The 13688-nt window shown below is 40.3% G+C and overlaps 1 protein-coding gene across 3 annotated transcripts in view; it reads right to left on the bottom strand.

Moving 5' to 3' along the window:
• Positions 1-13003, bottom strand: part of LOC118333464 (bromodomain containing 8) — a gene marked incomplete at its 5' end in the record, with an annotated part of 17143 nt that extends 4140 nt beyond the window's left edge. The window contains 17 exon segments of one of the 3 annotated variants that reach the window (XM_035669117.1): positions 1979-2782; positions 4976-5261; positions 5485-5553; positions 6196-6288; positions 6991-7190; positions 7294-7331; positions 7421-7859; positions 8133-8275; positions 8650-8743; positions 9291-9482; positions 9748-9932; positions 10397-10461; positions 11241-11321; positions 11413-11535; positions 11659-11708; positions 11836-11905; positions 12907-13003. In XM_035669117.1, the coding sequence (XP_035525010.1) occupies positions 2537-2782; positions 4976-5261; positions 5485-5553; positions 6196-6288; positions 6991-7190; positions 7294-7331; positions 7421-7859; positions 8133-8275; positions 8650-8743; positions 9291-9482; positions 9748-9932; positions 10397-10461; positions 11241-11321; positions 11413-11535; positions 11659-11708; positions 11836-11905; positions 12907-13003 (2471 nt within the window). 3 annotated transcript variants of the gene reach the window in all.
• Positions 13004-13688: the final 685 nt, after the last annotated feature.

Raw genomic sequence — 13688 nt, 5'->3', positions numbered from 1 at the left:
GCTTTAAAAGGTAGGTAGGTTTCATCTTTAAAAAGTGTTTCCTTTTGGAAAAACAGTTCAAGGGCAAGAAAGGTAAATGGGGCCCCAAAATTTGGAGTTTAATGGGCTGGGGGAAAACCATGGGACAAAAACACCAAGAGGGAAGGATTTCAACCCCCGTGGGATAAAAGCAAAAGCAAGACGGTGACGTCATCAGCTTTTCTTAATGAGGACAGCCATCCTTCTGTTACATTTATCAGAAAAAGGCAAAAAATCCAGTGTTAAATTTATATATAATCGCTGTGGATTATTTAATTTTAGCAGTGATCAAGACTGATTTTAGATTTAGTATCGGGTTGCATTCACATGCTAGTACCAGTTTAATGTAGGTATATAATGATATTTATCTGATCTTTGTGTTGTTGTTACTCATCTTTGCCACTAGATTATTCAGGACCCAAACTTAATGTTTGCTGGTGACAGAGTTTTCTTTCCCTTCGCTGCTCCTCCTCTCTGCAGAGGGAAATGAACTGAACCCGTCGCTGGTGAAATTATACTTGGGTAAGTGGGTGCCCATGGCTTGTTTGGCCTGGAGTTGAAAATTCCCCATGCGCGCACATTAACCAATCATATGAACGGGAGAAGAGGAAAAGCTTGATGCAGCTCCTCTCTCACACAGACAGGACACACCCATTCACATATACCCTTCGTCTACTGTGTATTGTGTTATGTTATAGTGCGATGTATGCACTACCAACACACACACACATATATATCAGGCATTTATATGTCTTGCACAGCCCTCTTCTATATATAATATCTAAATGTTTGTTTGACCTGTAAGTATTCAGCTCCACCACCTCCGATTCCAAGAGTGGCTCTTTGTCTCTCAAAGTTGTTCTCGTTTTTTCTCAGTCTATTTTTTGAGGTCGGCCTTGTGTCACTACGAACGACCCCTGCGTGCCTCCGTCCTGCGGCAGAGGAGGACAGGCGAATGTTTGAGAAAGGGGGGGAAAAAGAAAGAGGAGCGTATTTGGAGCAGGAGGAAAAATTTAACATTAAGGGGTGTATTATGTGTTTAAGGTCAGTTTGTGACAAGAGAGAAGGGATCCCTGGTGTCTATTGTGTTTCCTCACGCGATTGATGCTCCGCCACAAATTTTTAAATATTATATCAGCACAGTCCACCTCGGAAGGGCTTCCCCATTTGTTGTTATAATTCATTATATAAATATTAAAAACAAAAACAAAAAACAATGATGATCAAAAATGTGTAATTTTATATATTGAAATTATATGTTATATATGTGTAGAAAATATATTATATTGTAACATGCAGAACTAATTGGACTATGTTATATATATTCAAGAATATGTGAAACGCATGGGTTAACGTATATGGTATGTGAAGCTTGGGTGATGAAAGGTTTATTATGTTGTGTGTGAAATAGTTGTCCAAACAGAACTTTAAAGTATGAGGGTGACACAGACAGTGGTGTATGTAATGTGTATATGAAGAGTGTGTGTGTGTGTGTGTGTTGTTGTGTGTGTGTGTGTGTGTGAGAAACTGTCAGAGAGAGGAAGAGGAAGAGAAATTGTTATCAGACGTCTTTACAGCTGATGGTGGCTGGGTACTGATGGTCTGCGTTTTTTTCCTTCAGCACTACTGAGCGTTTGATACTTAAGTTTATTACTGGTTAATGGTTGAACAAAGACCTCTACAGAAACAGTCAAAGACGTTGTATCATGCTGAAATAAAAAGACAGAAAAGATCATGAAAACCTATTTTCTCAGCTCAACTACGACTGATGAGGTTCTACAAAAATTAGAACATTTTACATTTGAGCTGTTCGAGGCAGTTGTGAGGTTATATTATTATTATATATAATATATATATTATAACTGTCAATCCAAGTGTAAATACAATAAATAATATTACTTTAACTTAGATTGTTTCTTATTTTCTCTTTAATATTTAGTGTTACGGACATTAAATAACACTTAAAAAAACACTTAAATAAAGACAAATTACTTCCACTTGATATTTTCTGAAAGGGTTTTAGACATCAAGTTAAAAATGTACATCTCTAATTATTTTAATGGTTAGAATTTAATATTTATGTCACGTAACTGCATTTTGCTCTGACCGATACAGGATCTTAGAGACCAGTACTGATATCGATATCTGGGAGTTTAAAAAACTAAACTAAAAACCCCAACAGAAATAGATATATTGGCTGATTTTGTATTTCTTTTTTTATTATTTAACATAAAACACACATTACTAAAATAACCTTGTTTCAGATCCTTAAGTTGTTGTTTTTTGTGTGACCAAGACACATACTGTAAATGTAATACAGTCTCAATAATCAATATTTAGTTCAATATTCAATATTATTCAATATTTATTTTTTTTATTATAGGTTGTAACTGTGGCTTTTATGTTGCAATTACCAATAATGTTCAATGACGCTGACAGGAAGCTGTCGAAATGTTACTGAATATTTGCAGTTACATCATTTCTAACACCAATAATAGTGCTCAGATTTTAATGGCTTTTAGGAATAATGTAAGGCTTCAAACAGTTTTGCTTCTTTTAATGACACTAAACTAGAAACTAAACTGTACTGAGAGAAAGAAAAGCGATGAGAGGTAAAGACAGATATGTACATCGTGTATGCGTGTGTCTGCGTTGAGACAAGCGTGTGCGGAGCGTGGCCTGGTTCTGGTGAAATCTGAGGGAGAACCTGAATACTTACAAAGAGAGAGAGAAGGAAAGCAGGAGAGGCCATTGGGACACTGTCCTGTAGGAGGACAAACATTGGAGTGAGAAAGAGAGAGAAAACACACACGTGCGTGAGAAAGCAAGTTTCATACAAGTCTGCGTCAAACACAGAAGCACTCCGAGGAACGAGCGTCCATTCGACCGCAGCACGGCACATTCACAAACACTCACGCGTCAAAGAGACAGATATCCACACATACTCAGATAGTAAATAGTAAGATATATAAAAGACAGATACACAGACGTAGATAAACACACCAGACACACACACTATACCACAGTTCCTATCATGGCCGCTATGAAATATATCATGACTTTCATCCAGTCGTAGCACTTCCATGAGCTCAAAATATAATTTTTTAATGTTGTTCAGGTAAGTGAAGTTGTGTAGAGGAACAGCTTAACTAATTTGTGGAGCATTTTCTAAAATAAATTCTGTTTAGCGAACCATTCGCAAAATTCACACATTCTTTCTGGACTTCCCAGTTAAATGTACCAAATTCCCAAATATTCCCCGTCTGGAACTCACATATCTAAATTCCATGATACTTCAAAAATGCCATGACCAACAGGAAGCCTGTTTTATATACACACACTCACAACTCCCACATTCACACAATTGAGACAAAGTAATATACACACCCACACACAGAGAACAGCAAACATGAACGTTCATTGCGGACAACAGCAGACAAACAGTTGAGTCAGTGACAGGCAGATGCAGACAGACAGAAGTTAGTGAGGAGAGGTGCAGCCAACATGCAGGACATGAATCAGCTGGGAAGTCAAAGACTAGGAATTATTCCACTGAAGCACATTGCAGCGAGCGGAGAGGAGAGTGGACCCGGTGGCAGACAACCGCACCGAGCTGACCAGATGTCTCCAACTGTCCCATGTATTCAACAACGTGTGTTGGTCTGACTTGTATGATGCCGATGTGAATGCAAATATATCATCAGTGTCAAGATTTTGAGAGAAAGGCACCAAAATTATCTGCCGTGTGTCCTCATTGGTTCTGGTACTTCACATTTCAGCATACATTACACTGAGTGACAGCGGCTACACATGAACAAATGAGTGTACCATGATTCAGTTACAGTAAGGTTGTAATTATCCAAAATGAGAAGACTAAAGCCTTTGTTTGAGTTGAGTCGAGGTTCTTTAAATATATAGATATAAAAAGTAGCACGGATTCAGCAGACATGATGTACTGAGGTATATTGTTCAATGTAATGTCAAGTAAAATGTCAAACATTGACCCATTTTCTTTACGGTTGAATTCTTAACAGAACAGAGAAACTGGAGTAACAGTTTCCTAATATAATAATATAATAATATATAATCTAAGGTAGTTCAATTTACATTTAATCACATCAGCAAACTGTCCCATTTGGATGGAAAGAAACACACACACACTTCATCAGTGGTGATCAATACTGTTTTAGGATCAAATACATAATCTGAAAATGATACGACAAGAAACAAAACTTGAACAGCAAAAGTCAATCCAAAGGCCCAGAATTTATAATACAGTATATGTTGCTCTTAATCCATTAAAATAGTCCAGGGGTAATAAACGTTGGCCGTCTTGGTCAGTCAAGACACGTTGAGCATTAGCAAAGTGTATATAGAGACACATTTTAGTAATAATATGAGAACCAGACTGACCACAACAAATCAAAACTATGGCCACAAGACTTTAAAAATGACATTCTGCTAAGTAACAAAGGAATTCAGTCAGTGGATGAGATATCCTTTCAATACTGTAAATGTATTTTCATACAGGTTCTCTGTTTGCCACCAGTAGCAGGAGAAAACATGGTCATCAAACTACATCAGCGGGGGAAAAGTGTAAAGTCAACAGCATCCATCTCTCTGAAACCTTTAACCACCTGTAAGTAATCAAAGTTATTCTCATTAGACCTCTTCTCGGGTTAAAGTTATGTGGAGCTACTGAATGCATGGAGCTTGCTGAGCTCACCAAAGTACATATATCTCTGTTCAACAAACACCTGAGTGAGTGGACCACAGCAGGTAAGCTGTTACAGTCGCTCCTCCCAAAAACACTCTACATATTTCACAGTTGAGTTTCAAACATTGACAGTGACATTTGTGGATTGGGAGGTTTACACGGCGCATTATCAAAAAGACTTGTTTGACACAGATTTCTAAGGGAATTCTTATTCGACCCCGACCAAGTCACCCAACCCACCTTCTCAGCCGGCTCCCCAGGCTTACGATTTCCCTCCCTGCCGCGGAGGCTCTTGGCGGAGATGGCGCTCTCTGAGGTCTGCATGATGAGTTGGGTGGCCAAGAACTGCTGGACGTGCTCCAGGACGTCCCGCTGCATCTCCAGCGCCATGTGGTACACGTCATGGTCCGACGAGTTGTACATGACGGCATTCTGAAACATCAGCATGATGTCGCGCTGGAACTCAGCCGTTGTACGGATCACACCGGACTCGATGTTCTTCTTGATGGCGGACAGGTCCATAGGTCTGGAGCAGCACGGGAGGGGGAGGTGTATTTATTAATTCTATTTGTACAATCAACATAATTTACCATTGTTTAGCTTATTCCTATTTGCTGCAAGGGAGGATTTTGGTGTGGTGTGAAAGCTCTTTGGATTCTCTGCAGCACGTGTCAGAATACATTGGGTGCATGCGAGGTGTAATTTGATTAAAACAGCCAGTGTAGTGCACGTTGTGTGTGAGTTCTTACCTGTGTACAATGCTGTGGTAACCAGGGGCGATGTCGTCTGACACAGGCTGCAGGAAGACGCTGGCATACCTGAGAGAAACATGAATTCAGTAACTATAAAACACCCGTTTTTCCTTCAACAGGTTTTTTCTGCAGCGCTTTCATTCCAGACCAGACTACGTTTTGTCAAAACTTGGTCTACATGAACAAATGCAGGATAAACAATAAGTAATGGGGTTCAGTATAGATTTAGGCCTAACTAAATGACTATGATTTTAGTAATACATACTGCTTTGTCTCCTCTTCTGTCTGCACTTACGGGGAAGAGTACACAGTCTACTATTTCACATAGTGGGGATTTACACTCTTCATTTCACAACAGAAAACATGACTGATCAGCTGAATGAACTAAAATGTGGAAAAAATACAGCCTAGTCAACTTTTTTTTGAGGTTGCACTAGGGGCCCAGACACTGACGACCTCAGTATTTTTTTAAATCCTGGGTACAGCCCAGTATTACTGCAGCACAAATGTACATAATAAGACCAATATCCGATAATACTGATCATCTTTTGTTAGCCAAGAAGTCTCCTGCTATATGATGTCATGTGATGTCTCATTACAAAAAGGAGACCCTAAAATTGAGGTGCTAAAAAACCTTCTGAGGTTGACTGGGAGGTATTGCTGAGGTTTATTTCATAGTTGAGGTTGAGGCATTCAAAGAAACTCCACCTGTGGTTGGCTGCGGCTCTCCACACCAGCATTATGGCTTTTTTCCAGATCTTCTGGGCCTGGACTGCCTCCTGGTCCTCACCACATGTCGATCTGTTGCAGAGAGAGAAGGAAAAGAGGAAGTGAAGACAGAGTGGGAACGAAGAGAGGATTGTAAAGTCCGCGGTGAATGGAAACGGGAAGTAGAAGAGAAATCACAAGTAGCAGAGAGACAAAAGCACATTTTACTGTCAGCAGCCAAAGACTGCTTAACTCAGAGAAATGGAGTCAAAATCTGATTCAGAGGTCACGACATGAGTACTCATGACAAATGACAGCTAAGCTTTATCTTCATTTCTCCTAATGTTTTCAGTTGGGGCAAGGGTTATTCTAGGACAGGGGTCAACAACCTTTAATAAAAAAAAGAGTCAGCAGCGCTGGTGGTGAAACCAAACAAATCTGCCCACGCACTGTTAACACACGAGACGTTTCTTTTTTTAGAATTTGGAGTAGTAATAATTAAGTAAGTTTGGAGGAATAGTTAGCTAGATTGGGGGACTCAAGAGTAGTAGACACCACTATTGAGGTTCAGCTAAATATAGAGGAAAAGGCACCAGGTCTGGAGTTAACGTATGATGAACATTATAGATGAAAACATTTTAAAATGTTTTTTTTTTATTTGTTGTAAAAGCCGCAGGTTGTCTACCCCTGTTCTAGGACATGGCCGTGGACTCACACAAGGCTAAATAGTGTGTAATAGATAAAAATTAATTATCACAGTCCTTTCTGGAGCCATGAACACATGTGGACACCTACAGCTGGGAAGAAGAGGCCGGGCTGCTGGCCAGTGAATCAGCTGTGTAGCGTTGGGACGGCGGGCCGTAACCGTCTTCACTCTCGCTGGCTGCCCGCTCCACCTCAGACAGATAGGGACCCTCCCCCTCCCCGCACTCCTCCTTCAACTCAATCCCCTCTTCTGGGTCACCCTCACTCCCCGCCTCCTCCTCCTTCACCTCCTAGATTTGAGAACACATACACACACACACACACACGTACTCTGAGTAAAATTACTGTTTCACAAAGGTTGTGCATGTGTGTAAGTGGGCAGAAGTGTTTTACCTTGGACTCTTTCCCAGACACAGAGCTGTCCTCAGAGTCTGTGGGACAAAAATGAGAAGAGGATTAGAAACACATCAGTATATAATCATGAATGCTGTGTGTGTGTCTACATAAGTACACCACCCACCTAAGCAAGGTGGGTTGGGCTCTGGCTGGCTCCATTCCTCTCCTTCACTCTTGACAGTTGCTTCAGTGGTCTCTTTCCCTGCCGCCCCCTCCTCTGTAACCTCACTTCCTGTTGCACCGTCGTCAGAGGTGACAGAGGAGATGATATCACTTCCTGCCACCTCAGGTCCCTCGCAGTTTCCCTTGAGCTGTTCTTCTCTTTTATTTTCTGGTTGATTCTGGGTGTCTATGCCTGCAGGGATCATAGCGGACATTGCAGTCACATCCTGAGGCTCCTGTGTGGAATCCGTGTTTTGGACTGTGGGTGCTGGGTCCGAAGACTTCAGCTCCTGGGTCTCCCAGGGGCCAGGGAGGGTGTGTCCCTCTGAGACGGCCTCTTCACACAGAGAGAGAGCTGCTTCCACTGCTGCTGCATCCAAGGCTTCCACAGAGTCATCGACCTGGGGAGAAGAAGGTAAGGACAGAGAAAAGACAGAAATGAAAAAAGACTGAATGAATTTCATACTGAAAAAACACTGCAATGGTTACCAAACGACGGGAGGATTTTGTTATAAGGCATCAGAATAAGAAAACAAATTTCAAAGCCTGGTGCTTCAATGTGTTTATACATCACTCTTCCACCTACTGGTGCAGTTACAGATTTTCATACTCCTCTTTGATTGTAAATAATGCAAACTGATGTGGAGCCTTTTACAAATAAACACAGTATGTACCTTCTCCTCTATGATGGCAATGATGTCTCCTACTGTTTCCAGATCCAATTCGTCTCCCATGTAAGATACGGCTACAAGGTCCTCTTCTACTAATCCTGTTTCCTCTTCGAGCTCTGGCTTCACTGCAGCTTCTGCTTCTCCCTCTGCAAACACACACAGAGAAAGAAATAATACAGACACAATAAAAACCTGCAAAATCACACTGCAAAGTTGTAAGTCATTATTGGGTCTGAACCCAGTTTATTTATCTTCTGTACACCACGAACACCTACAACCAGACCTAACAAGAGCTGGTTAAATAGATTGTTCATCTATCTACTTTTGACTGCATCACACATCATTTCTGAGAATAAATCCCACTTGGCAACAAAGTTTAAAGTCATATGTGGGCATATTCTCATTATCTTTTAAAGATTCATGAATGTTTGTGGCAATGAAAGCCACTGCGCTACAATAGCCAGAATCCAGTCTCATGTAGCAAGAAACAGCAAGTGTGTGAACAGTTATGCAAATGTACCTGTGATGACTTCATGACCAGGTGGTAAGGCGGTGACTGCGGTGGCTGTTTGCACTCCATTGGTGAGGCTTCCAGTAGAGTCTCCCTCCCCAACCTGACATCAATAAATACAAAAATAAAACTTAAGTGAGGTTTTACGTAGCTCTATGACTTCTACAGTGACCCAGTGGGAAATAAAGTTAAATACCGGTAATATTAATTGACATTAAATTAGAATACTGCAGTAAGATCGGTTGCCTATGAATCATTACCACTATAAAAAAGTAAATGTAATAAGATAACATAAGACTGTAAGCTGAAAACCTGTAACTCTTGAAAAGCTGCATAATCTATCATCTACATCCTCATTAACCAGCCATTTAAAACTAATTAATAATTTAATTAATACTTTGTGAGTACCTTTTGTACGGCACAATGACATTTTAAAAGTATTCCTACATCTTAGGTTTACAGTAGCATTCAATTAATTAGTGTCTATAGTGTATATCACAGGGAACATAATTAAATAAAGTAACTTTGAATTAAATACAGTAACTTTGAGGCATTTACAACTGAGCCTTGCTTGTTCCTTTATTACTTCTATGCTATTTTTAATTCCTGGTAGTTTCGGATGTAATGATCCCGGCTCAGCTGGCACTCACCAGACGGGGGCTGGCTGAGATGAGGTTGCCTTTTTTCAGCAGTTCTGACAGCAGAGGTGAAGGTGGCGGTGTGGCCTTCTGGGCTAGGAGCCTCTTTTGTGATGAATCATCTACTAGAGCAGCAAGGCCTCCATCTTTGGGCCCTGGGCCTGGAGCATCAGTCGCTGGTAGAAACACTCCGACCCCCTGGGCCTGGCAGAGGCAAAGAATCAGTGAGAGTGGTTGGCATAGTGAGCTGCAATATCTGAACTATTTTCTTCCAGATGGAGCTGGGATTGCCAAAACCACCATAATGTGAGATTATCTTTTTCCACTGACTCATAATGAGACCCATAGAGAGTCCACAGTGCTGATTTCAGTCAAGAATACCCTATTTAACGCACATTTCTCTCAGTAACGGCAGTATTCCTGGTATTCCCTATAAGACAAACACTGTTCTATATGAGTTTGTCCTTACAACTGAGTGTGTGGTGGTGGTTGTGGTGGTGGTGGTGTCATCGGAGGCAACACCTCCTGTGTCCATAGGCGGCGTGGGGACCGAAGAGTCAGCCTGAGTGTCCATGGTGGGGGGGCTGGCACCCAAGGGAGAACGTACAGTAACACTAGGCAGACGTTTAGGTGTGTTTTTCACCGCCTGACGAGCTGTGATGGAGAGAGAAGGTCAGAGGGGGTGAGAGAGAGAATGAATCAGTCTCTTTTTTAAGTGGAAGGAATCAGAAAAAAAAAACTGCAGCACAGAAACCATGAGCAAGGCATCATGTGATAACACTGTCGTTCCAGCCAAAGCAAGTCAGAAAGAAACAATCGCTTGTCTTAGCAAGTAGTTAAAAAAAAAAAAAACTATTCCAAGAAGTAGCTGTGGACGTATTCTGTTGCAGACTTGTTGGATTTAGACTGGGTAATACACTGGGCTCATATGGGTAAAAATCTTGTTATACCACATCTTCTTTGTTGGATTTGGTGTTGTGTCTATGTGTGCCCCTTTTAAATCAAATATTAAGTAAATTCAAGTATAAGTTCAGAATAATGCTCACATATTTCAGATGTAATAAAGAAAAATGACATATTTCAAAAGAAGCTCTAAACAGTGTGCAGACCGAACCCACCTTGGTACGCTGTCTCTGTGGCTTTCCTCTTCTGTTCTGCTTCCTCCTCATCCTGCTTCTTCTTTCTAAGGTTGGGCAATCACACAGTTTAACAATTAACAATTGTGGAAGATGGTTTATAGGACGGTATAATGGCATAGAGGACAGAGGTATGATTGTAGCTGAAGGCTGCAGGTTTGAATTGCAGAAGCAGCTGTGTGAACCCTCTCCCATGCTTTGTAACAATAACTGTTCAGGAGTTACTGAGCAATTACCTGCTCCAATGTTGGTGTCTGAAATCACCCCCTTGTTCACAACTGCCCTCTATGTGACAGACACTCAGTAGTTTACTCAACAAGAGAAGAATTCGCACACTTATGAGTCATCGTCTTATGTCATCACTGTCACACACTGAGTCACACAAAGTCATTTTTGCATCCATAGCATAAAAAAGGGTAATAGCATAAAATAAAGGGTGAATGTGATGCACTATATTATAAATAGGAAGTGATTTCAGGCACTGCCTAAAGATTTACTGGACTAAAGTCTTGCGTGTGATGTTTAGCATACTACAGCAGCATTAAGTACAGCTGAGGACGATGAACTGAAACTATGGACCAGCTTACATCATATGAGAATCATGGACGTCTGTATAAAACATCATGGAAATCCACCTGACTGCTGTCAAGGTATTTCACTTCCTGTGTCATTGTACTGAACCGACCAACCAACATTACTATTGGTAATCCTGGAGTGTGACGGATTAAAGATCTACCTTTCCACTTTGAATTTGAGAAGTAAAATAGTAATTGTATAGAAAGAAATAATTTAAAACAATCAGTATCAAACAGAACAACAGTCGTACAGTGTGATCTCTGCCCACAGCTCCTTCAGCTGGGAGTCCATGTGACCCGTCTGTATCAGATCCACCTCCTTTTTCAACTTCCTGTCCGGACAGAAAGCAAATGAGGGTTAGAGGTCGGGTCTCACAGTCCGCAAACGTCTTTAAAGTAGCCTCATTTTAAATGTGCATGTACCTGTACTGCTCTTGTGTGTCTCGCAGTAGTTTCTTCAGTTCCTCTATCCTCTCTGTGGTGAGCCTACGAACGATGACATCTTCAATGGTTTCAACCACCTCACCCTTTTCACCACGCTTACGCCTGGAGCAAAGGAGGGCACGGACACTTTAAGTCAACTCACAAAATAGTTCACCCATGATAAAAAAAAAAACACACACATTATTATAATTCTTCACATGGGAGTGTCTGTATTATATTACTGACTTAGGTGCTTCTGTGGCTTCCAGCAGTTCGGAGTATTGTGAGGCACAGTGCTGAGAAACAGAGAGACAATGTGTTATCCTGAGGCCAATGTGAGTCATGGTCTGAGAAGAATTCGACAGTCATCTGCTCAAAAAAAACAAAACAAGCGCAGAAAATGTTGGTTTGTAGCTTTCTCACCTTCTGTGAGAACCAGTCAGGTGGACGACCAGGCTCTGAGAAAGGCTTGATGGCTCTACTTACAGAAACCCTGGAGGACAGAGAGAAATTCATCAGAATAAACACACATGTTGGGAAAACAATCATGTGGTAACTGATTTAAAAAAATCAAACAGGAATAAATTAAGATATGTGAATGAGGTCCAGGGTGAAGTCATGACGTGAACACTTTAAAAACACTAAATCCTGGACAGTATTATGCCACAACTGTCAAAAGCACACCACGATGATCCATTTGTATTTGTTCCTACACTATTATTTCTTTTTGTTTTTCTTTTTCAGGTGGTACATGACTGTGACAATCAATAAGCAGAGGATCTGACCGGTTCCTGGTTACACTATCACTTGCCTAAGACTGACCTCTAGTGGTGAGAACTGAGATTCAACAGCACACATACTAGTATTATCCAATATGTATATATATGTATATACAGTATGTAATAATGTATATGAGCTTATATGCTTATTTTTAAAGAGAAACACTTTTATTCTGCCTCTTTTATTAAGAAAAATCCAAGTGTGTTGTGTCAACCAAGGCTGATTCCCTTCTTTGTTAATGTAGATAGATCATTGTTGTCCAAGAGTAAGTAAAAAAAGGTTGAAGATACTTGGACTGATTGGTTCACAGTGAATATTTTGCGTCCTTTTATAAACTTTAATGTTATACGGAGATACTTGATCTTTATTCCACATTTTACATTTTATATTAAATATCAGCGCACAAAACTGACAGCTTATATGTGAAGATATTATTTAGATTCATCACTTCAGGTGAGTTTAAAATGTTCTTCAACACTGAAACCTTAAAGAAAACAGCTTATAACACGATGTAAGCCACTGTGCTATAATAATACTGCCTAATGTTTAAAAAAAATAACAAAAACTGTTGATTTTAAATGCATATACCCTTAAAAAGATAATACCAATGCCTCCTCTGTACTACTTACTACTGCTGTTCTCATTAATCACTGTCTGACTGCCTTTTTGTGAACAGAAAAAACATTTGAGAAGCTTTCTTTTCTTTTCTTTTACCAGTTTTGGTCGCCGCTCCTCATAACAGAGGAGGCCAGGCACAGTTTCTCCCTGACCGACCATGGCTCTGTTGGCCCCACATTCAGTATCTTGTGTTCTGTGGAGAAAGAAGCACAAAACACGCAGAGAAATTAAAACATATCCAGCAGAAATGATTAAAGTCCTCAGAAAACCACAGAACAAATAAAAAATGTGGTTAATTTCGCTCAAACTCTGAGAAGTAAACACATTATACACAAAACAACACGTCAAAATACATAACACGGATTAAAAAAAAAGACATGGTAATTCATTAGAGTGCTTTCTGTCAGAGCTGATCATTTAATATTTGATTAATTTCAGATTTTACATTAACATTAATTATTCTCAGGTTGAGCAGATAACGTCATTTGTTTTGTTTCTCCTGAGCAATAACTTCATCACAACAGCAAACATTAAATTACAGTCTTGTCCCCATGCAACCCTAACTAACCCATACAGTCTGTACACATAAATATATAAATATAAAACGCACCGCAGCAGACTTTTAAGGGTTTTTATTTATCGTAAATTAGCTCTCTACCTAGCTCCCGTTAGCTACATGATGCTTCCAAACATTTATTATGGCGATTATTAATTCTCCTGCAAGTGCACGGGGTTTAAAAACACATGCATTTAATGATTAATAGCTGTAACTCGTGGTTCTGCAGACAATAACACACTTATATTAAAATATTAACGTTAGCTTAGCAATGTTGATTACGGGGAGAGGGGGGGGGGGGGACACATTAATGAGACACACA

This window comes from Morone saxatilis, unplaced genomic scaffold (assembly GCF_004916995.1).
Source record: "Morone saxatilis isolate NCDOM2014 unplaced genomic scaffold, NCSU_SB_2.0 Contig22, whole genome shotgun sequence".
NCBI lineage: Eukaryota > Metazoa > Chordata > Actinopteri > Moronidae > Morone > Morone saxatilis.
The sequence above is the reverse complement of the archived record's forward strand: the minus strand, read 5'-3'. Positions and strand labels throughout refer to the sequence as shown.